The sequence below is a fragment of the Ornithodoros turicata genome, chromosome 7, assembly GCF_037126465.1.
Source record: "Ornithodoros turicata isolate Travis chromosome 7, ASM3712646v1, whole genome shotgun sequence".
Classification (NCBI taxonomy): domain Eukaryota; kingdom Metazoa; phylum Arthropoda; class Arachnida; order Ixodida; family Argasidae; genus Ornithodoros; species Ornithodoros turicata.
The window spans coordinates 1,983,210-2,006,957 of NC_088207.1; the positions used below are offsets into that span (position 1 = coordinate 1,983,210).

General features: G+C 46.1%; 2 protein-coding genes and 1 long non-coding RNA gene across 3 annotated transcripts; all 3 read left to right on the forward strand.

Moving 5' to 3' along the window:
- Positions 1-448: 448 nt before the first annotated feature.
- LOC135399444 (uncharacterized) lies at positions 449-1,165 on the forward strand. The gene is made up of 3 exons (XR_010424265.1): positions 449-837; positions 916-975; positions 1,140-1,165. It is a non-coding gene; the product is annotated as an uncharacterized LOC135399444 (long non-coding RNA).
- Positions 1,166-2,203: 1,038 nt separating this feature from the next.
- Positions 2,204-3,754, forward strand: LOC135399823 (uncharacterized). Its single transcript, XM_064631563.1, has 2 exons — positions 2,204-2,945; positions 3,501-3,754. The coding sequence occupies exons 1-2, from the start codon at positions 2,306-2,308 to the stop codon at positions 3,752-3,754; spliced, it is 894 nt and encodes a 297-aa protein (XP_064487633.1). The 5' UTR covers positions 2,204-2,305.
- Positions 3,755-13,572: 9,818 nt separating this feature from the next.
- Positions 13,573-18,070, forward strand: LOC135399824 (uncharacterized). The gene is made up of 9 exons (XM_064631565.1): positions 13,573-13,603; positions 13,675-13,851; positions 14,011-14,030; positions 14,476-14,538; positions 14,949-15,041; positions 15,363-15,569; positions 16,046-16,205; positions 17,121-17,223; positions 17,363-18,070. Exons 1-9 carry the CDS (start codon positions 13,573-13,575, stop codon positions 17,382-17,384), a joined length of 876 nt encoding a protein of 291 aa, XP_064487635.1. The 3' UTR covers positions 17,385-18,070.
- The last annotated feature ends 5,678 nt before the right edge of the window (positions 18,071-23,748 follow it).

Genomic DNA, 23,748 nt, shown 5'->3' on the forward strand with positions numbered 1-23,748 from the left:
TTCTTTTTGAATAGGTTTCCCTATTCAAAGGTCCCGGTGCGTAGAACAGAGGTTCCGTAAGCGTGCGAAATTAAACACCCGCTACTCGGTTCATAGCCAATGTCCCAATGATCTTTACTAAAAAGAAGTCTCTTGGCTACCGTCAACTGTTCACGAATTACTGAGCCTGGGTGGGAAGGAGCTTCATGAAACACCTGTTATCGACCTCTAATACTTTCTCTACCTGAGAAGTTTAACGAAAGGTTTCAAATTATATTTGTGTCCTACGCGATAAAACAGCGAATTCTAAGAGTCCGTTTTCATTTAAGTCGGTGAGCACGGCCGTAAGGACAACGCTCCTTATACACCGTTTTCCAACCAAGCCTCGTCCCCAGCATGCTCGCAGCGCGCCAAGCACTTTCCTCCTCTCTGGAATGTGCGAACACTCCTCCTGACTTCCGAGCGGCTGTGTTCCGTGTGTTAACTGCGTACGTTGACGTCGTGATACAGTTGTCCTAATGCGTTTCCCTGCGTACTAGTGCTATGTCAACTAATGTACGATCGACGGGTAACCACTGTGTCATCTTCGGATGCACGAACAACTACCGGAAACGAAAAATGCTGGAGAATGAAGTCTGTGAAGTGCACGGCCAGCAGCGCGGGCATTGCGGTTGCAAACTGTTTCACCTGCACAGATTTCCGCATGACGATGAGGAGCGTCGGCAGTGGATAGCATGCGTAAACAGAAAGGATTTTACGCCCTCACAGTCATCTCGCGTGTGCTCTGAACACTTTGTCGATGGAAGAAGAACAGAGAGGAACCCGACGCCGATGATCAACCTTGGCTATGAAAGAAAGGTGCGTCTCTCTGGGAGTTCACAATGCGATTGTTTCGCCTTATTAAGCAATGTCTCACATGCTTCATGCATATCTCAGGTGAAGGTCGGTCGACGGCGCATTCTAAGGCAACCCTACCTGCCGAGAAAAAAACGAAAAGTGAGTAACCGGAATCACGTTGGGTTTCAATTGTGAGACCGTGAAAAGTACTGTTGAGATTACCCGGTGTTTGAACACCCTGGCAGATTTCGTAAGCCTAAGCACTGGAATATCTCTCTCCTCATGATACATTTGTCAGTGACTTCTCTGAAAATCGTTGTTAGGTTCGTCCCGACGAAACGCAACCAAGAACAGTTCCCGGCACGGACTTTGTGGAAGGTGCAGCAGATAGCAGGGATCAGGTGCCTATTGCTACTTCGTTTCCCGGCATGGACTTGGTGCAGGTTGCAGCAGATAGCAGGGATGAGGTGCATATCACTACTTCGTTTCTTGAGCAATATGTACATAATAGCATTGTCCGTACACAGCTTGCTTCACACACCATAACCTTGCTGTCCGACGTGCAGTTACTGATAGCATGTTTTCTCATACTTTTACTTCTTCTTGAAGTGTGGCTCTAGTGCAGAAAGCAGTCCCCCTGAAGTGCAGCACTGCAACACCGGTGGACCTGGCACATCACAAATATTTCATGTATTTCCATCTGTGCCAACAACTTCTGTTGAAACACAGACAGACAATGACTCTGCAAGTATCTTTAGTAGTTCTTGTCTTTACCCGGTGTTTGAACACCCTGGCAGATTTCGTAAGCCTAAGCACTGGAATATCTCTCTCCTCATGATACATTTGTCAGTGACTTCTCTGAAAATCGTTGTTAGGTTCGTCCCGACGAAACGCAACCAAGAACAGTTCCCGGCATGGACTTTGTGGAAGGTGCAGCAGATAGCAGGGATCAGGTGCCTATTGCTACTTCGTTTCCCGGCATGGACTTGGTGCAGGTTGCAGCAGATAGCAGGGATGAGGTGCATATCACTACTTCGTTTCTTGAGCAATATGTACATAATAGCATTGTCCGTACACAGCTTGCTTCACACACCATAACCTTGCTGTCCGACGTGCAGTTACTGATAGCATGTTTTCTCATACTTTTACTTCTTCTTGAAGTGTGGCTCTAGTGCACAAAGCAGTCCCCCTGAAGTGCAGCACTGCAACACCGGTGGACCTGGCACATCACAAATATTTCATGTATTTCCATCTGTGCCAACAACTTCTGTTGAAACACAGACAGACAACGACTCTGCAAGTATCTTTAGTAGTTATTGTCTTTAGCAGCACAGGCAATATAGAAATATAGTTAACACAGAAATTCTCTGTGTTCATTCAGGATCGCAACCGTGACGTAGCCACACAGTGGGAGGATCTAGCCTCAGCGGACCATACATACAGCTTGCCACTGAACTTGGGAACTCTCCATTCATCCGTGAGGTCTCGGATGTCGACTTCTGACATTCTGTTTTACACAGGACTGTCAGAGGAAGTGTTTCAGAAGATCCTTCTATGCCTCGAACAATCATTTCGGCCCCTCTCACAATTGCCATTGGAGGACCAGTTACTGCTTGCATTGATGCGCCTCAGACTGGGGACTTTGTACCGAGATCTTGCTTGGCGGTTTTCTATATCTCCATCGTCTGTTTGCAAGATATTTAACAGTGTCCTGAAGTCACTGAATGAAATTATGAAATACTCCGTGGTTTGGCTGCCGAAGTCAAGGATACAAAGCAGCATGCCAGATTCATTCATTCAGAGCGGTTACGAGAACACCAGGTGCATTCTAGACTGCACAGAAGTTTTCCTCCAGAGACCGAAGAAACAAATGGCCAGGGCACAAACGTACAGTTCCTATAAGGCACATAACACACTTAAGTTTTTGATTGTTATTGCGCCAAACGGCTTTATAATGTATGTGTCCAAAGCATATGGGGGTCGGGCCTCTGATAAGTTCATTGTGAAGGATTGTGGAATTCTAGAGTACTTCGCACGAAATGATGAAATCATGGCTGATAGGGGCTTTACACTGGACCCTTACCTGGCAGCCCAAGGGGTGAAGCTAAATGTCCCAGCCTTCACTAGAGGTAGGTGGATGCTGAATGTGCGAAGTGTGCTTGTGATATTGCTGTTAATTCATGCAACAGCTTCGCTTATCTCAAACTTTCCATTCCATTAATGTTCTGACATTTAATATTTGAATTTTTAATTTCTTGTGATTATTCAAGCCATAATACCTAGTTAATGACGTTTCGCTGTACATGGTCTCAGTGCTCAGCTGAGGCTTGCTAACCAATACCAAAAGTGTTAGTTAACCTACAGAGTACTTGGCAAAAAAAAAGTAACTGAGCCGAGTACCAAATAGCAATACAATTTTTTCCCCGGCTATTACCGTTGTAGTAGTGAAATCCGGGATGTGCTTTTTTTTCCTGAAAAATAGTGTGAGGCGGACTTGGCAAACTTCGGAGTTCAATTTTGAAAATACAATTTCTCAAATTAAATTTCATAGAAGTGCTCAGAAGTCATGGCAAAATCTCCCCCGAGATAAATAGCATTACCCCATAGTCTTCAGACAAGTAGAATTTGTACTACTTTTTTTCTTGTCCACATCGGGTGAAATACTGTGTTTGTACCCCCTCAAGGCAAGGCACAGCTGTCTGAAGAGGAGGTCACCAAAACCCGACGGATTGCATCCGTTAGAATCCATGTTGAGAGGGCCATCAACCGGATGAAAACCTATCGAATATTCAAGTCATCCCTTAGCATCAAATGTAAAAAGACAATCGATATGATGATTTTTGTGTGTGCAGGACTGTGTAACTTTAAGCCACCCCTTATTGCTGAAGTAACAGGCACACAGGAGCAACAATGGGGCCAGACTGCACATGAACCATGAATAAAATACTTCAGTCATTGAACTGTATAGTTGAACTTTACTGTGTACCTGGAAGAACATTTCAATTTCTCAGTTCCCGTGGTATCTTTACATCTGTGACAGCTGCCCGTACTCCAAGTCCATGTCCAGTGTACCTTCCCGGCCCATTTCCTCAAGCCGTGGTAACATACTTCCAAAATAAAACTTCTTTAGCCTTGGAGTTGTTTTTCTTACATAACTTTCACTGAAAGGTACCCTTGCAAGTACTGCAGTTGCTACTGACCACACATAGAAGAAGCACAGTTTTTTCTGAGTGCACAGCATTGTGTACTGAACTTGACTGTAGTAGTTGTTTGGACCGCTTTCTACGAGAATGTAGTCCTTGCCTTTCTTGGCTATGTCATACCGCCCGCTGCCAATTAATTCCTCACAGTCCTCTACGAAGGGACACTTAATTTCCAATATTGCATCACAGGACTCTACAACACCGTCCGGCGTGGCCGAAAGCCACGGATAGTCTTTGCACACATGTGTACCACAGTGTGTAACACGAAGCCCAAAGTCAGATTGGAACTGTTGGCGAGCAACTGCTTCATTCCTTATGCCGTGCTGTGTGGCAGCATTTCCATGAAAACTTGGAGAGGTGAGAGACTGCAGTGCCTTGGCCGTTGATGTTGTTGCTCGCTTCGGGACCTTTTTGATATTCGAGGCAGTTATTCGCAGCTTTCTGGATATGTACCACAGGGAGCTGTTCTGTGTCCTGGTGGCTTCCTCTAAAGTGGTCATTGCAGAAACAGAAAGATCAATATATCTGTTGTAAAACGTGTTGCATGGACCACAAGATGCTGGCAAACTGGCGATGTCCTCATGTGATGAATGCTGGACAGCAGGAATGCCTGCTCGATGCTGTGGCTGCCGTGCTGGAGCTGCCATTGTTGCATGAAATAATGTGCCTGCAGTGAAGAACACCGGTCACTATGGTGCGTCATACATTAAGCACACATTTTAGTATTATTATTTATTTTATTTTCATACTTTTTATTATTAAGCATACACTTTATTAAGCTTCCAGGCTCAATGAGTCTCTGTATGCTGTGCTCCTACATATGAAGGCGAACGCATTTCAGGGCTATGAACCACAATTTTTACTTACATGTTCCCAGACTGTTGAGACTGTTCCCAAATACAAAAAAGAGGTAGCATTTTTCACACTCAGTTAACTCTGCAACTGCAGCATAATACAACAGATCATGTCACATGATGATGCTCACCAGGTATATTTATAATGTTGTGAAATGGGGACCTCTTGTAAAACTCCTTCAGATCGTTGTCGTTCCCACACAGCTGTGGCAAAGGGGGCTGCGGCCTTCTTGGGACATCTTTGTCTATGGTTCTCGTCTGTACTTTGAAGTTGATATCTTGAAGAGCTGCAGGCTCCATGTTTCTTTTGGTGCCCTTATTCCATGCAGCTGCTCTATCAGTACACGCCTCCCCAGTGAGGCCCGATGCCACGGCAAGATCCACCTTCCACAACAGGGCCCCAACATGGCTGCATACTTTGCCTTTGCCTGCCATACATGTGCAGCCACTGTTAACTACCTCACCAGCTCGCTGACAGCACACCCATGAGTCATGATGTACTTTAACTGATTGTGATGCCTGTACTTGACATTTCAGTAACACAAGAGAGCTGTCAATCTCATGCACAAACACTGCACCAACCCAGCCACTCTGAAGGTATGTGTACGAGTCCATGCTTCGAAAGGCGTTTACATCCTTCAGGTCGCATGCCTTGTTACTGACAAGATAACACACAATGTGAGGCATTCGTACCTGCGGCCACTTCTTCATATCGTCACTCCAGCCTGCGATAGAGCTTGGGTGCTGATATACTTTGTTACCTGTGCAAACACGAGAGAAATCAAGCATCGCAATCAGTAAAGGTGCTTATCTGCGCAAGATAGAACAGGCACGTTCACACGCAGTATTCACACACATGTGGCATACGATATTGGGGCTCATATGTGCATGGCTTTGTCACAAATGGCAACTGTACAAACAACCGCCTCAAGTTAAAATAAAAACAGCATTCCCATAAGCTTTTCCTGAATAATAAATGGAATAATTTCCATCTGCACATCCTCTAACAATAGTGCTTTGGGCTGAACCTCCCAGAGAGACCCAGGCGTCTTATGCCGTTAGTTTGCGTGGTGCACCATTGCGCGAACGTAGCCTGAACGAAAGAAACGAAAACTAGCGGCGCACAGTGTTCCGCCAATATGATGAAGAGATAACAAATATGGCAAGCATTCAATACGAAGAAAGGAATAAACGCTCACCTCCAATGCATATTGTTGGTTGGACAGATCTTCTTCCTTCGCCTGTGTCGGCTCCGGCCGATACGTCTGTATTATTCATTCTAAGCTGTCATAGACAACAGTCACCGTTTTGACAGGTTTTTCTTCTCTCTCTGTCTCACGGAAAACTCCACGCAAAGGCACAATCCAAGAAGCTGCTAGTCGAACTGGCAAACACGTCGATACGTGCAGCAACCCACAGCACGCAAAGGCTTTCCCATTTATCCGCACAAGCCAGCATGGCGCCGACGCCCCTTCGCACGCTAGACGGCGCTGCGCTGCCAAAATGGCGACGCCCACAGAAAATTCATCCTCGCATCCTCGCTAAACGCATCCTCGGCGGACGGCTTGCCAGGCGGCGGGTGGATAATGGAGGGAGAGGAATATATACATTAAGAAAAAAAAGGAAAGGTCTGCCAGACGGAGTTCGGCTTGCTATGAAAGGAAATGAAAAGAAATGGAGAAGAAAAATGGATAAAATGGGAAAGCAAAGGAAAGGAAAAGAAGAAAAGAAAAGGGGAAGACAAAGAAGAAAAGACAAAGAAGATAAGAAAAGGAAAGGAGGAACACAAAACTAAAACTGAAAAGGACCCTTTTTCACATATGCGCGTCGTGTCCTGGGAGCTCTTCGGCTAACCACGTTCTAGGCGCGTCCGAACAAATGCACGTGGGTACCACAAAAGGACCAAAATCGGTCCCGAGTTGCGCCGTTCGTGCGGTCTCCCCACTGGTCCCCCGCTTCTCTCGTCCCCGCACGTGATCAAAGAAAACGCTTGGCGCTAACAGACGAGGCACGGACAAAGTATACACAAAAAAGTGCGCTAAGTTCCCACACATTTATTTGAAGAAATCACCCCCACATTTATACAACCTCGATCGTATATACCGGGTATTCTTCCAACGCGCGTCATGGCCATGCGCATGCGCTAAAGCCTTTGTGAAAAAAAAGGCAATTTGAAAGGCGTCCTTGACGTAGTTAAGACAAAATGGCAGGAATGTTAATAGACAACAACAACTTTAGTTCAGGATAAGGGGTGGGGAGTTTCATCACCGGGGGCGATACTCTACCCCACTGCTGGAGGTGAAGCAGCGAATGAAGGAATGGGTCCCGTTACATTGAGGATCGAAGTCCTATGGCTTCCAAAAAGGCGAAGAGAGGCCTTTAGGACAGAGCGTTGGTGTGTTGGATGCGGCCAGGGGCAAGTAGTTTGGTGAGGGAGAGGGGACGGGAGTCGAGCTCGTGGAAGGAAGTGGAGAGTACGGAGCGGGAAGGGTGGTAGTGTGGGCAATGGAGAAGAATGTGCTCGAGACCGTCAACTGCACTGCAGTGACTGCAGTGGGGAGAGTAAACTTGTCGCAAGCAGTAGCGCCACTGAGCTGTGAAGGCCCCGTCGAGGCGCATTCGATGAACTAATGCGTCGTCTTGACGAGAGATATGTGCTGGCATGCGGAAAGCGAGCGCTGGGTGAACTCTGCTCAGCATTGCGGGGTGTAGTATGTCGGCGGTCCGTTGGCGGGTAGCCAGAGGAGTCACAAGGCTTCGAAGTATGGACCGCCGATCGCCTCTGACCAGTGCAATACGCGTCCGTGTCCGAGACGAGAGAGCTGCTTCGGCGGTGCTGTCCGCCAGTTCATTGCTTTCGACACCGCAATGGGCGGGAAGCCATTGGAGAGCGAGCCTATGTCCTGCTTCGTAGACAAGTTTGGGGCGGAGGAGCCTCGGATGCCAGAATTTTCAATTGCTTGCAGCGCACAGGCTGAGTCAGTAAAGACCACCCAATTCCGGGGGGAGAAAGGAACGATGTGCTGCAAAAAGCAAAGTATGGCGTAGAGTTCCGCAGCTGTGGATGATGTACAATGCCAAAGGTGACGTCCTTGAACTACGCCTTCGTCGGGGATGACAAACGCTGACGCAGACTTACCACTTCGAGAGGCGCCATCGGCGTAAGCGGTGGTAGAGGTGGAAAACTGCGCGTCTACGAGAGCGAAAAACTGGGCTCGAAGGACTTGAGGGGGAACCTGAGCTCTGCGGACCTGAAGGTCAGGAAGACGTGCGAAGGTGGGTGGCACAGGCAGAGTGCAGGGGGCATTCGGTGGTGTCACAGTCCTAGGTGTGAAGCCGGTGAGAGCGTGGCGTGTCCTCAGCGCCACGCGATGGAGATCACTTTCAGGACGGTATCGAATTTTCCTGAGGAATGGGTGACGGGGAACGCTCGCACGCAAACGTAGGAAGTGTCGAGCCGTTTCCCGCTCACGGAGGACCTCCATCGGGAGTTCATCAGCTTCAGCTAGGGCTTGCCGTGTTGCAGCCATTCTTGGAACGCCAAGGCAGTGCCGAAGGCTTCGGGCGAACAGGGACTGATGAGTATTTAACGATGTTTTAGAAACTCTATGGAAGACTGGAAGGCTGTAAAGCACAGTCGCCCTCAACAAAGCCGCGTGGCTAAGAGGGAGCGTTGATCACAGCCCCAGCCGAAGGCAGAAAGATGTTGTATGGCAGGAACCATGGCTGCACTTTGATTTCAAGGTGCTTAATGTGGCGAGCCCAGCGCAGTTGGGAGTCCAGGACCACACCAAGGAAGCGATGGGAACGCACAAGCTCGAACTTCCGTGCACCAACACAAAGAGGGAAATTACTCGTAGCCTTGTGGGTGAAAGGGAGCTCTACGCACTTTTCGGGCGAAAGGTCCATTCCAGGTCGCGTAAGGTCGAGATGAACGTTGTCTAAGGCTTGTTGTAAACGGCGCTGAATGGCTGGTCGTGACTTGCTACTGTCCAAAGGGCAGCGTCATCGGCATACACATAGAATGCGACCTTGCGTGGAACTGTCGATTTTAGTCCTGCCATGACTACATTAAAAAGTGTTGGTCTGAGAATGCTTCCTTGGGGTACGCCTTGATGAACAGGGTGCTTGGAGCAGTGGCCGTGGGTTGTGCGGACAGCGACAGTTCGGTTCGTAAGGAAATCGTGAAGCTAGCTGAAAAGTCGACCAGAGACGCCAAAAGACCGCAACGCGCGGAGGACCCAGATGTGCGAGACTGTATCATAGGCGCGCTTCATGTCCAGGAAGACCGATACCATGATCCGCCGATGAGCACGAGCATGTCGGATTGTAGAGACCAGATCGAGAACTGGTTCCATAGAGTTTCGGTGGCGGCGAAATCCAGCCATTTCCTGAAGGAACGCACCTTGTTTTTCGAGCCACCAGTCGAGGCGATGCAAACCCATTCTCTCCATCAGTTTGCCCAGACAGCTTGTCAGGCTCACGGGGCGAAAGGAGGATAGGGCATTTGGGGGTTTGCCTGGTTTCAGGATTGGAACAACTAAAGCCTCCTTCCAAGTAGATGGCACGGATTCCTGTCGCCAAGACGTGTTATAATCATGAAGGAGAGCTAGGAGTGACGGCTCGTCAAGGTTGCGCAGTACGGCGTAAGTGATTTTATCTGGTCCTGGGGACGATCGCGCATTCATAATCCCCTTGAGACCCATTCAACGGATCCGCCCCACAGAAAGCGTCACGCGTGTCGTGTGATAACAGCTTGTATTACCGCTGGCGGGCATGAAACAGACGCTAAAAACCACAAGCGACTGTAATACCATGCTGCTAACAGCCGTACACGAAAAGTGATCAGCAGGTCAACAAACTTAAGTTCTCGCAGCACTGCACTAATACTCACTGCGGCTGAATACTCGAGGCCAGTTGACAGCTGAGACCCCTGCACTGTCAAAAACAACTCCCACGATTTTAACCTGAGGTCGTACAAGAACTTGAAACGGTGCAACACAGGTTGGCTGGACACTTAAAAATATCACTTCTGTATTGGCATCGAGGCGGAAGACCAGTCACAAGGACTGGCTCCCATATAAGCTAGGATTAAAACTAGAACTAGTGCATGCCATGCCCTGCATGTGAAATCACGTCACGTTAAGGATCGCTGTTCGTGCTTGTCGTCACCATGCAACAGACAAAGACTGCAGAGCGTTGCGTACGGGATAACGGCACGAAGGAAAGTAGGACCCAGTAAACCACAAACATCTTTTCGACCGTACCAGAAAAATCCAAATATCTAAGTCCAAAAGTAACGTCCACTCGATATCCATCATACGTACACTGAGTACATTAGAACAGGTGGACGTCCATAGAACGTGCAGTATACTAAAGTTACCGATATCTAATGCACATCCATTCTGAAGGGCGATCAACGTCTAATATATGTGACAAAATTTGGCGTTTTCAAAGTGAAGTCATAACTGTAATTCTTGGCCATGGGCGCTGATGTAAACGGATTCGTAGTCTCATAGGTTCTTCTGACCCTTTACATATCTCTCTCGCTTTCTTTTGTGTGATGTATCTGTACAATATATCCTCCATATCATTTCCCAGTGGATTCGGTTTCGTACTCTTCCTATTTTGTCTCATTCCACGGCAAATAACCGTCGACCGAAGTATTTCGAGCCGCACGAGAATAAAAACGCGGCTGCTTGAAACCATATGCTAAAGCCACAAACGTAATGCTGGGCATATTGAATATCTTCGCGTTATTCACTGGCTTTGCATAAGCGTCATGGTCATTGACATCCTAACCCGCCCTGTTGCTTCGGCGTGCTGTCGGGTTCTGTGTCTTCTGCTTTGTGCTCGCGTTCGTACATTGTAATTGCCTACGCTTGGGACTGCAAAGTGCGTATGTTTGCCCGATTTGTTATACTAAACTCTCCTGACACAGATTTGAGGCGTATTTCACTACGACAACGTGAAGTTTAACTTCTACGACGCCGTTGCTGATTGACTTCTCCCTCACAATGTCAAAATTCCTTACCATAAATCATGTTAGGAAGCGTGCTCGCATGGAAGTTGAAAGTTTGTTTGAATCAACGGGCCCATCGGGCATTCAGGATGCGTTCTCCAATTCATCGTTGCAAGCGCGCACGAAAAATGAGAGCCCGCAAAGCGATTCAGATAGCTGCGCGTCTACTTGCACAGACGCTTCTTCTACGAGGAGTTACAGTGCAGCTAACACGGAGAATGTAGGTTTTCACGACGTGTTACCGGAATATGAATATGCTGTCATTGATACAAATAGATCGTACGCCGGTGGGGTAAAAGATGGTTTGGATGACATGCAAGGTGGAAGCTATGAAAGAACAGACTCTTCCTCACATGAGTTCGCGTTCCTTTCAGCGGACAAAAGTTCAGATGAGAAATTCCCCTCCCGATTGACAGACTGGGCAGTTAGTCACAACATCGCACACAAAACGTTATCACATCTTCTCAGCCTCTTGAAAGAGCATAGCTGCTTTTCGAACCTGCCAACAGATGCCCGGACCCTGTTGAGGACACCCCGTCGGACAGCTGATGTTGCCAATGTTACAGAACTCCCACCCGGACAGTACTGTCATTTTGGCCTAAAGAGAGGCCTGATGAATAATTTGGTTGATGGCACCCAGCTTTTGCATCAGCTGAGCTTGTCATTTAATGTTGATGGCTTGCCTTTATCAAAGAGCTCGAGACAGCAACTGTGGCCCATTCAGTGTTTGACGCATTTTGGTAATAATCAGAAGCTGGGACCATTTGTGGTTGGAGCATTTGTTGGACCCTCGAAACCCGATTGTGCCGACACGTTTTTGAAGCCTTTCGTATGTGAGCTAAAGCAGCTGACTGAAGAAGGAATTTCTGTTTCTGGTAACGCTGTCCCAGTCAAAATAAGAAATTTCATTTGTGATGCACCCGCCCGTGCTTTTATATTTAAAACAAAAAGTCACAGTGGCTATTCCGCCTGTCCGAAATGCACGGTTGAAGGTCAGTTTCAGAACAAAATGTTTTACCCTGTCAAACCCGGAACTATACGAACTGATCAGTCATTTAGGAGTCAAGAAGATCCAGAACACCACCATGGAGAATCAATTTTAACAGAGCTCCCAATAGATTGCATTAAATCAGTCCCCTTCGATCCGATGTACTTGCTTTACCTTGGAGTCGTGCGAAAGCTTATCAATCTGTGGTTTGCTGGGCCATTACCAGTCAGACTCGGCCCGGTAGATCGCAAGGAGATATCGCTGAAGAGTGCCGCTCTAGAAAAAGACGTCCCACTGGAGTTTTCGAGGAAACCGAGGACACTAGATGAAAAAGACCGTTGGAAAGCTACTGAATACAGGACTTTTCTCCACTACACTGGTCCCGTGATCCTGAAAGATATTTTATCTGACACTGTATATGCAAACTTTTTGACACTACATGTAGCAGCAACCATTCTGTGCAGTAAATCTCTCTGTCAGGAGTACGCTACGTATGCTGGGGAGCTTCTTGAACACTTTGTGAAAAATTTTCAGAAAATCTACGGAAAAGAAGAGGTGTCATATAATGTTCACGGATTGCTACACCTAGCAGACGACGCACATCTCTACGGTACGCTGGATTCGTTTTCAGCATTCCCATTTGAAAATAACATGCAGACAATCAAGAAGCTTCTCCGTAGACCTGGCTCTCCTCTGTGCCAAATATACAGCAGGATGGAAGAAAAGCGCATGCACACAGAACGCCATCAATGAACGGAACAATCGACACAGTTTATTCTGTCAGGCGGCCATGACGAGCACCAGCTTCCACCTCAGTGCAGGCCTCCGCAATACAAAGTGCTAAGAGCCCCATCTTTTACACTGAACTTATTCAAGAGTGACAATTGTTGCGAGATCAAAGGGGACATCGTGGTTGTTGAAAATTTCGCTCATCTGAAGTCAACCGGCCATGCGTGCATAATCGGGAAGAAGTTTTGTAAAATGGAAGCCTTGTACAATTTCCCGATTGACTCAACAAGGTTGGGCATTCAGATTGTGAGCAAACTTTCTTCAACAATGTGTTGGCCTGTGGAGAACGTGAGAAAGCTTGTAAAGCTGCCGTACGGCGACAAGTTTGTGGTAATACCACTCCAGCATACTGCTTAAGGATCCAGGAGGAGTTCTGGGATTATAATAATGGAGTTCTTAACCGCAAACCTGTGTTTTGTCATTGAGCAATGCCTCTAAACCAAAAACTCTCTATACAATGTCTCTAAACCAAAACTAGATACAAAGAAAGGCAGTGTGCCTTTCACGACGTCGAGTTTCTTTTGCAGACCGTTGATTTTTTCTTGGATTCAGAGAGACTTACGGCAGTTTGTGATATCCTGGCACTCTGCTGATAATTGGGGTTCACAAATCGTACTCTTATGCAGCTGCACACTAGGGTGATTCCTGTGACGTGGTATGGTCCTCTGCAGTCAACAGCAGTGAAAAGTATGTAAAAGCTACACTTGTTTGTTTCCTTGTGTAAGTTTTGTTGCTTGTTTTCAGATGGCAAAGTACTGCATTGTTGAGTTTGTTGAAGAAGGTAGCGTTGAACTAGTTCCATCGAACTGGATAACTGGGAACAAGTGCTCGTGGCCTCCTGGACCTGGTGACAAGACACACTTGATCAAGAAGCGTCAGCCTCCAGGACGAGAATGGAAAATGTACAAGGTTGCAGTCAAGGGAGCTTATGGTAATGCTTGAACTTCACGAACAATCATAGCCACTGATTCAGACACCTTCATTCTTGCTTCACTTCAACAGATAGGTACGAAGATGGCCGGAGGAAGCTTGAACTTGCGCAGTACACTTCAGATTTAGACTCGGGTCAGGAGCTCAAAAAGCGAAGAATACAAAGGCCCACCAGATACGACGACGAAGACGTACTCTACAGTGCACCCACGCCACCACTGAGCTTTCCACGAGCCTCGACGTCCCACTGTAATGCATCCCTCAGAAGGAAATTAGTAGTTTTATTAACTTTTCGTTCTCTAATTAGAGCTCCTCGTAATGATACACCTGATGAAGGTAACGCTTGCAAATATTTTTTTAGGGTGCAGTATTCATATATTTGCTGAATGTTTGGGAATATTTTTTCAGATGATGCAGCATTGTCCACGGTATGGGATACCATAATTGGTAATTATTAATTTGTGGGTCTTATCCCTGTCCTAAAGTGGCCTCGGTGTGTTACCTCACATGTACACGTATACATATATTACGTAAGTCGTTAGTGGGATCGCAAAGTACTGTGCCGACATGACGACTGATTAATACTTGTAGCGCACTTATACGTTCCTCACTCAATGAGCTCCTTCTTCAGCCTATACTAACTGGGCTTCTTGTACTCCTACTACTATTAGGGGAAATTAGTGTAGAAATCAAACAACATCAGTCGTGAATTTTCTTTCTGCGACCGTTACCCCACTCATGCACAACATTTCGTTGACATAACTGTTGCAGAATGGGGTCTATCCCAATCTTATGAATCTGCTGGTTACGTCTTGCATATTATGTGTTTAGTGTGTAGCACTAGTTTGAGCAATTATATTTTCGTTCTGGTAGATGACATCAGTGACATCCAAGCAGCAGATGAGAGCGTTGATTGCGGAAACTCACTTCGAAAAGGTAACTGTAAAGCATTATTTCTACACAATTACTCTCCGCTCTACATTACTCTGTTCCGCTGTATAATAGCAAAAAAAAAGGAAAAAAACGTTCTCGCGCATGACAGAGTGCAGCCATAGAAGCATAGATTTTGTTCTTGCTGGTTATGCGGGTGAACGTTTTGTGCAAGCAAAATAAGTGCGTGAAGTTAGGTGAAATTTGATTATTGGCCTTTCAAAGATGCTTTGGCAGAAATGTCTGAACACCAGATTCGGGATTAGCTGATAATTATCTATTGTATAAGAAATATCCTGCTTGGTAGGATATCCAGCTCTGGAAATAGCATGTATCCCTGAATGTGCAATAGCAAATACACATGCCACAAATTTCCATGGCTGCCCTTATGCTTCAGTCGTTCTATTTCTATACAGTGCATAGTTCGGCTTCCCTGGAGATTGACCAAGAACGTACAAAACAGCAACAGCAGCCGACACGCACTAATAGAAAACCGTTGCCTCCTGGTGGTGAGTAACTTGCTACATGCACGCGTTTGTACATAATGTTGTGCTATTACACATCTCAATTGGCTGCTGATGTACATGGAATTTCAGCGTTTCACTTGTGGTTTAGTCCTTATAATGGACGTGATTGCTTCAAGAGGTAACTTATTTGAGGGCAAACAAATTGCTTACCAGGGTGGGACAATAACTTCCTGTCATTGTATATTGCAACTTAGGTCAGAGTTTTAACAACGTTCTGATCCCATCGGCTTGTGTAGTGAAAAACTAGTGTGAAGCAATTTCGCGTCAGGCACGATTACTGACTGATGCATGTTATTATTGCAGAATTTCAGCATTGAGGTGCTGACTCGTCTCACAGTTCTTCGCATGGTACTACAGCAACAGTCTGAACTGTTGACAGCACTTTCAATGAAATGCACAAATGACAGTGTCATTCTGGAAGAAGGCAGCGTCTTCAAGGATCAGTTTGACGACATTGCGGCGTTGCAACGCTTTGATGTGTCCCTGACCGAAGCAACCAAAGGATCTCTGGTAATACTGCACGAATTTCGTACGGGCTATGACACGTCAAGCACAAAGACAACTGCCTGGAAATAGTTAAATGCTTGCACTAAACAACATATATAGCTGTCACTGCAGGTACACTAAAGCAGTTTAGTAGAGCGAATGGCATTCTTGACATTTTAATAGAGAAGTATCTCACGGGATGACAAGAACATGGAAATGGCAGAGAGCAACAACCCTGCACGAGCTACATTGTCTGCTGTTGGAGTATACACAGCCCTTTACGTGAACGTTATATTGATCTGTTAGAGGTAATGTAGTGCCAATACATCAGGAATATAAGCAGATAATTATTTCAAATAAAAATACGCTTGCTTTAATGCTTCCCGTTGCTGGTAATTGCAACAATTCGATAGAGGCACAAAGCCGTCATGCTGTCGCGTTATGGCTCCTTCCATTGCCAGACGGATTCCGATTTCATTTGTCTTCTTCTAACCTTGCAGGTTCGCTACTTGTCCAGCATTGGGGGCGTGAGCCCGGAATCTTGTACTAGGCGAATACTAAGGACGCTGATGTCAGATCGGGTGGCGGCAGAATTTTCGTGGCAAGGAAAAAAAGGGAAGCACTCATTCTGCAACCTTAACGTTTCCAGACGCATTATTGGTAGGTAAAGCTTCTTGCAACCCTAGTCATTTAACTCGTGTTTCCACCCTCGTGGGCAAGACGGAACCTTTTCCTGTGTGAAAGCAGAACTGCATAGTGTATAAAAATTTCGGTTACAACTTGCCTGCACAGCTAATGCGGGTGGTGGCTTAAATGCATTATGAGGGAAGCATGCTAAGCAGCTGTTCTCACAAGTTCTAATGGATTTCAATTGGTTGGACCACTGAGACGTTCAGCCGATTCATCGTCAGGGTGCGCAGCACTCACTCATCATCTTCGTTAATAGTATAGCAGTGCTCTTGTCTTGTTAGTCGTTTTCCCCTACTAGTTCTGGAATAGCTTGACCCGCGGTGAGCGGGTTCACATCTTCATTTTTCTCCTATTATCATCATCATCAACCGAAGGTTGGGTGCTTCTGAACAGGGGCCCTATTCTCATCAATGTCGACCTCGATTACTTTGAGTCTCGCCAGTCATTGGTCGTTACATGAAGAGCATTGAAGAACAGAAATGAATGTCATGCGCCCTTAACCGTTAGTCAAACTCTTAATCCTGCAATCTTCATGATAAAGTAGATAAAGCATGAATAGTGCAGGATCAATTGCTTGAATTAATTGAGTGAGGGCGCGTGTCATTCACTTCAGTTCGTCACGCCTTCTTCCCGTAATGACCAATGAGAGACAAGTCTCAAAGTAATCGAGGTCGATTACTTCACGATAATAGGGTCCCAGGCTGTGTAACTTCCAACGGTGCAGCATTGTCCTGAGAGACTAATTATAAGGTGTGCAATAATTACTATGTGAAGAAAAATGCTGCAAAGTGGGGGAAGCCCTGAAGATGCGAGTGTTTTATTTGAGTTGTGTTGCCCTGCATTTTTATAGGAACACGCATGTTTTCTTCGTTTCCTTTTATGCAGCTGCTGTTAAGTCTACACGGAAATGCAGTGACTATACCATTGAAAGCGCAATAAAAGACTGGCTCCGCCATGCACCTGCAAGAACCCGGGACACCTCCCAGAGGTATGCATTCTACAAGATCTCTGCTGCCATCAGTGTAGTGCATGTTATGGCTGTCCAAATATTTTGCCCTTGAATAATGTTATGTAATTGCAGCTTCATTGGTCAGAGACAAATAACGTTTGTTTTTTTAAATATGTAGCTCATCTGCAAAGGGTTCCTAAAATGAAACATATGCTCACTGAGGCCTCGCTGTGTGGACATTGCTTTCCTGAACAAAGGACAAGAATGCACATACTGTTTTTTTTTGTTTTTTTTTAGCTTCAGAGTTCCACAGTGGTGCTTTGTGAACCTGTTTACTCACTCAGGAGGATGAGGAGCCTGCCAACAGGACATTTCGTACTCGGTTCAAGTGCATTTTTTTGGACAGTGTCATATATAAACAACTAATGCTCCCCTTGTAGTCAAGTCACTAAGCATACACGCTTGCATCCACCACGAGGGAAATTCAGTGCTCAAATGAAGAAGTGGACTGCGCAATGCAAAGGTGTACCTGCGTGACAGTGTTTCGTGCCAAATATTTTAGTGCACTTAATATATTAAGCAAGTACAAAGTCATGTACTACACATTTGCAAGTACCTTATTTATACGAATGGTACCAGATATGTACTTATTAGATATGTTCAATTTCAATATGCTCAAAGCATATTCGAATTGTATAACTGCACGTTTATGACAGAGTGTTCTCGCAGAGTTGTAAGACTGGTAATGCCTTCTCAAGCCATGCTAAATGCCAGCATTTCCATTTCTGCAAAACTAAATATAATGTATCTCTACATTAAATATATGTACTTAACCAGTGCATTCATTAATAAAAGGTAGAATGTCATATACTACGCATTTCAGTAATGTGCCAAGGTACTTGGTTTCGCCCAGTTTTTGTGTAAATCCACCTCCGTATAATCTTAATTAGAACCGAATGAAGCCATCAAAAATTTATTTCAGCTATCTTTCAGTTCCTACTTCAGGCAGGGACTGATTATAATGTGTTGGTCATTAGCTCTTTTATGGTTCCAGTCTTTCAAACTATGTCGATGAGCAACCCATCAGTGTATCTCTGTTCTTGGATTTTCATATTTATGTGTAATGTCACTGTTCTCGGTTCCGCAGTGCATTAAATAAAATGCATACTATTTTGATCTCATTCCCACTGTTTGATGCTGCTTATAAACAAAAAATCACCAGAAGTGCATGACACACGAAAAGGTAGATCGGACATCCGATGGAGATTCCTTTGGTTCAGTGGTACATCCTTTAGGTTGTACAAAATCCAGCCTGGACATCCATACAACGTACCAGCAACATGATTTCGTCAAGCATTCGATGATCTATAATACGTCCTTTCAGCGCAGTTTGGATATATCTGGATATCTACTAGACATACCAAATATCCAGGCCTATGCATACTCTGGACGTCTAAAGGACATTTCTGGTTTACTGGGGAAGTGCTTAGTATGTATTGTCATCAAGCAGGAGAGCCACCTATGGAGGTAGTCCCCTTTGGACATCGAACTGAATTGTTAGTGCGGCGACTGCCGCGAACGGTGTGTTGCAGTCTGCAAACGGCCACATATCTTCAGTGATGGTTAGTTATCCAACTTTGCCGGTGTGGCGGAAGCTTAGAGGGACCACGAAAGGAAATTTGACAAGCCCACGATCAGTTTTAATTTGTTCCCCTGTACTAAAGCATTCACTCTGTGAAATGTGAAGTTGAAAATGGCTCAAATGCCGAATATATTCTATATTAACCACGGGCGTGAACGGCAGCTGCTATACGGTCCGCCTCCGAGACGAACTGGCCTGGACATCATGCACAGAACATGCTGCTGATTCGTGGACGGGCTTTTGCGAGCAAACTGCAAAATTTTCAAACAAGCTCGCATGATTCGCCATGAAATATGTTTTAATTTGACCTGGAGACAAGATTGTATCTAACCGTTGACACAGAACCCTATTGCCCGGATTCTCGATTCGCCCTGAGTGTTAAGCGCACACGAAGGGGCCCTTCTGTCCATGCTTCGTCAACGGACGGAAGGGTCCCTGCGCGTGCACTTAACCCTCAGGGCGGAGCGAGAATCCGGGCCTATGTGTTCACTGTCAGCATGGTTAGCGGAGCACACTTTGAACTTCTTCTTCGTCAGAACTAACCTCCATCGGTGACATTTTACGAGCTGCTGAGTACCGAACGATACATAGACGTTGTGTGCGTCGCATAATCTCTTCCTCCATTGCTGACAATTTGCCTTTCGACATATTTCAAGTGATTTGGACGGCAGATATACGACTTCATTGTTGTCCAAACCGAAACCATGCACCCACCCCAATAAACCATATATATCCCAGGTACATCTTGGCGATATCGCAAATTGGATGTTAGGATATCCATGGGAGCTTCACAGAGAGCCCGTTTACGTAGAAAGTACATCCATGCGACTGCCAGATTCCTACTGTTTTCACATCCCAGAACCGTCGCATAGACATCTATTTTGGATATTTGGATGTTCCAGGGATATTTTAAAATTTATGCTATTTTTGCATTGAATCAATTTGAAATTGATAGTTATTGAATGCTGTAGCAAATAAATGCTGCACACAGTAATTAAACAAAAAGGCATCTACTTTTGGCAGCACACCCCGCTTGTGGAGAGCTGCACAGCGACCTTTCGGCCCTAATCCAAGACCAATGCAGACCACAGGTTAATAAATGTGCTCCGGCCTTTCACCATATCAGACGCAGGCTCGCTTTTTGGCCCCTCCACCGCGTACGCGGATTTCAAGAGATACCAGCGCGAGCATATACTGAAATACAAATTGTTGGAGTACGTGCGTCAAGTGTAGCGTGGCGTATCACATTTGCAACGGTGACAACGTCTTTACAGTTAATTTGTGAGTCTGCAAACCACGTCAGCTTATACCTGCGAACGTTCCTGTAACATCTGAAAGGGTGTTGAGTACTAGGAAAGGACTCGTGACAGAACCGCCATGCTGTCATTGTTTTATTCCGGATCGAAAAACTGTTCGTTCCAATGTTGCCAGGCGCCCACTTGTATTATGTCCAGTGGCAGCCATAGTGTGAACAAGCGTAATTTAAATGTCAATACTACATCATCCCCCCAGGAAAGAAAAGGACGGGGTGATAGGACAATAGCACAAATATTCAAAATTTGAACACATATATGGTAGTGTTTAGTCAGTGATAAAATCGTTGAGACGTGCAGGTCGTCTGCTCTGACGGCGCGGACGAGATTTCTGGGAGGAGTTGGGATAGTCCATTATGGGAACGTCTTGGGTGTTTTCACCAGCAGGAACGGGATCTTCCGTGTGACTCGGTAAAGAGAAGTCTGTCCCGGGTGCATTTGCCATCCAAGTGAGAAAATCATCGTGACCTTCGGGTTGTTGAGTCCTGATGATACGATTCGGCACTAGCTTAAAGAAGCTTGCATTTCTTTTAATGGTGCTTCCTTGCCTCTTGGCTGTGACTTGAGTGCCCTGGACAGATGTTACCTGGTAGGGTAGTGGGTCATATGCACTCGATGTCTTGTTTGTCTGTTCCCGCTTGCAGAGAACCGTGTCCCCAACACTGAGCGTGTGTGGAGTAGTGTTTCTCTTGTTGTCGGCATATTTCTTGCGTATGATACGGCGTTGCAAGTCTATGAAGTGGTGATCTTCGTGTGCTGGTTCTGTGGCGAGATAGCTAGGTAGTGCGAAGTTCATTTCTCTGCCGAAAAGTAGGGCATAAGGAGATTTTCCCGTGGTCTCATGAGGTGTGGCTCTGTAAGCCGAAAGGAAAATTCCAAGCTGCTTTGTCCACTCCTTTCCCTCGATGACTGTTGCTTGCACGAATCGTTTGAGAGTACGCATGAAACGTTCCACCTCGCCATTGGCCTGCGGCCAATATGGCGTTACTCTGTGGTGCTTTATACCGTGGTCTTGCAGGAAGGTTCTGAAGTCGTAAGACTGGAAGGGGGGTCCATTATCGGTCTGTATTTTTTTGGGAAGTCCAAACAGACTGAACGTGTCCTTGAGTCGTTGAGTCACTGTTGCAGCTGAAATGCTTGAAAGTATGTGTACAACAGGATAGCGTGACATATCGTCCATGATGACCATTGCGTATTTCCCATTTGGGAATGGCCCGGCGAAGTCTATAGAGAGGGCACACCAAGGTACCACAGGTTTTGATGGGACCTCTATGGGGTCTTTTTGATGTCTTACAACAGTGGCTTGGCAGGGTAGGCAGTTTTTCAATTTCCTTTTTACTTGATCTTCCATCCGGGGAAACCACACTTTGCTCCGAAGTAATTTTAATGTTTTCGTGATGCCCTGGTGCCCCTGATGTGCTAGTGTGATGGCTCGTTGTTGGAGTGAAGTGGGTAGCACGAGCTGGTGTTCCTTTAGTATGAGGCCTAGGTCACTCACTGACAGTTGATGTCGGACTGAGGTGAAGTCTTGTACTGCCTTCTCGGACCACATGGACGGGTTGTCTAAGGCCTTGATTACTTGTTGAAGAGGCACATCCTGTGAAGTTTCCTGAACAATCTCCTCTAGGGTCATATTGCGAGGGACGCAAAGTTGTGTCAGGAAGTTGACATATTCGTTGAATGGATGATGTTTTGGTGTGGCTGGGGTAACTGCTTGTAACGGGTGTCGTGACAAATAATCAGATGGGTTGCTGATCCCACGTGTGTGTTCTACAGTGAAGGAGTACTGTGCTAGCTTCAGGGCAAGCCTTTCAAGTCTGGCAGATGGGGATGCTCGACGGTTGTTGAGAATGAACACTAACGGTTTGTGATCTGTGAGCAATTTGAAATGGGTTCCATATAAGTACAGATGGAAATGTTCTGTACCCCATACGGCTGCTAGGAGTTCCCTCTCAATCTGAGAGTACCGTGTTTCAACTGGCGTGAGTGCTTTGCTTGCATAAGCCACTATTTCACGTTTTCCATTTTTGTCTTGTGAAAGTATGGCGCCAAGGCCTGTGGGTGAGGCATCTACCGTCAAAGTGATGTCCAGGGAGCTATCAAAGTATGTCAAACTGGATGCCGCCGACAACTTGTCTTTGAGTGTTGTGAATGCATGTTCCTCCTGAGGTCCCCATACCCATTTAGTGCATTTTTTTGCCAACCTCCTCAAAGGGTGAGTTAGATCAGTCAGGTTGGGAATAAATCTGCCACAGAAGTTTATAGTTCCAAGGAGGCTCCTGAGTTCGTGGATGTTCGTAGGTGGCTGTAGCTGGCAAAATGCTTCCACTTTTGAGGGGTCGGGGGATATGCCTGCTGCTGAGAAGAGGTATCCGAAGAAGCGCAGTTCGGGCTGGCTGAAGGAACATTTGTTTACATTTATGGTCACTCCAGAGACATGAAGTCTTTCTAGGGTGTTGTGGAGAGCAATGTCATGCTCGGCTTGAGTTTTTCCGAAAACTAGAATGTCATCGCTGAGGTTGATGACATTGGGGATGCCACTCAGTGTTTGTCTAATGGCGTCCTGAAAAATCTCAGCAGCTGTGTTAATGCCAAACATCAGTCTTTTGTATCGGAACAATCCAACGTGGGTTGCGAAGGTCGTAATCACTCTGGATTCAGGGTCAAGCTCTAGTTGGTGGTAGCCGTTTCGCAAGTCTAATTTTGTGAATGTTGTTGCTCCGTTCAGTGTAGTGATGATGTCGTCCACTGTCGGGCAGACATGTCTCTCTCTCACAATGGCTTTGTTTGCACAACGCATATCAAGACAGAGTCTGATCTCCTCAGGGTTTCTTGGTTTTGGTACTATCACGATCGGAGACACCCAAGGTGTTGCACCTTCTGCCACTTCTATAATGTCTAAAGCAAGCAGCCGGTCTAGTTCTGCCTCCACTTTCTTTCTTAGTGCGAATGGTACTCTGCGGTAGGGCTGTGCAACTGGAGCTACCTCCTTGTCTATCTGTAAGTGCACCTGAAAGTTTTTTAGTTTTCCGACCCTTGAGCATATGCTCGGAAACTGGACTAGTGGAGACTGTGATTTGTCGACTGTGTATGCAACTTTGATGAGGTCGAGATTTGTGGCTGCAGTGAAACTCAGTATCGAGCTCACACTTTTCTCAATGATGAAGATGTCCTCTGTGCTTGTCTTATCCTTGTAGGAAAGCGTGGCACAGATCTTGCCAATTATTGGCAACGGTTGCTGGGAGCCAAAAGCGTAGACACGGGTATTTGACTTTTTTATCTCCGGTTTTCCTCGTAGCTGACAAAATTTGTCTCTGCTGATTACGGACACCGAGGCTCCTGTGTCAATTGTGAACATTAGGGTGGTGCCGTTTACTGTTAAGGCGACCTGAGGTGTGTTCTGCTTAGAAGTACTCGATACTGTTGCCACAGCAAACACATTTTCGTCACTGTCAGAGTCCTGGGTAATTTCAGCAACCTGATATTTGCTGTGAGATTTGCACACATGTGAGAAGTGGCCCCTTTTTCCACAGGTGTGGCAGTTTTTGTTTCTGGCAGGGCAGTTTCCTTGACCCCCTTGATGTGGCCATTTTCCTCCGCAGTGTCGGC

Excerpts from the sequence above, each read along its gene's own strand:
- LOC135399823 (XM_064631563.1), top strand. The coding sequence starts at position 2,306 with ATGTCGACTTCTGACATTCTGTTTTACACAGGACTGTCAGAGGAAGTG. Across the intron at positions 2,946-3,500 it reads TGTCCCAGCCTTCACTAGAG|GCAAGGCACAGCTGTCTGAA; the intron begins GTAGGTGGATGC and ends TACCCCCTCAAG.
- LOC135399824 (XM_064631565.1), top strand. The coding sequence starts at position 13,573 with ATGTACAAGGTTGCAGTCAAGGGAGCTTATG. Across the intron at positions 15,042-15,362 it reads AAAACCGTTGCCTCCTGGTG|AATTTCAGCATTGAGGTGCT; the intron begins GTGAGTAACTTG and ends TTATTATTGCAG. Across the intron at positions 15,570-16,045 it reads AAGCAACCAAAGGATCTCTG|GTTCGCTACTTGTCCAGCAT; the intron begins GTAATACTGCAC and ends CTAACCTTGCAG.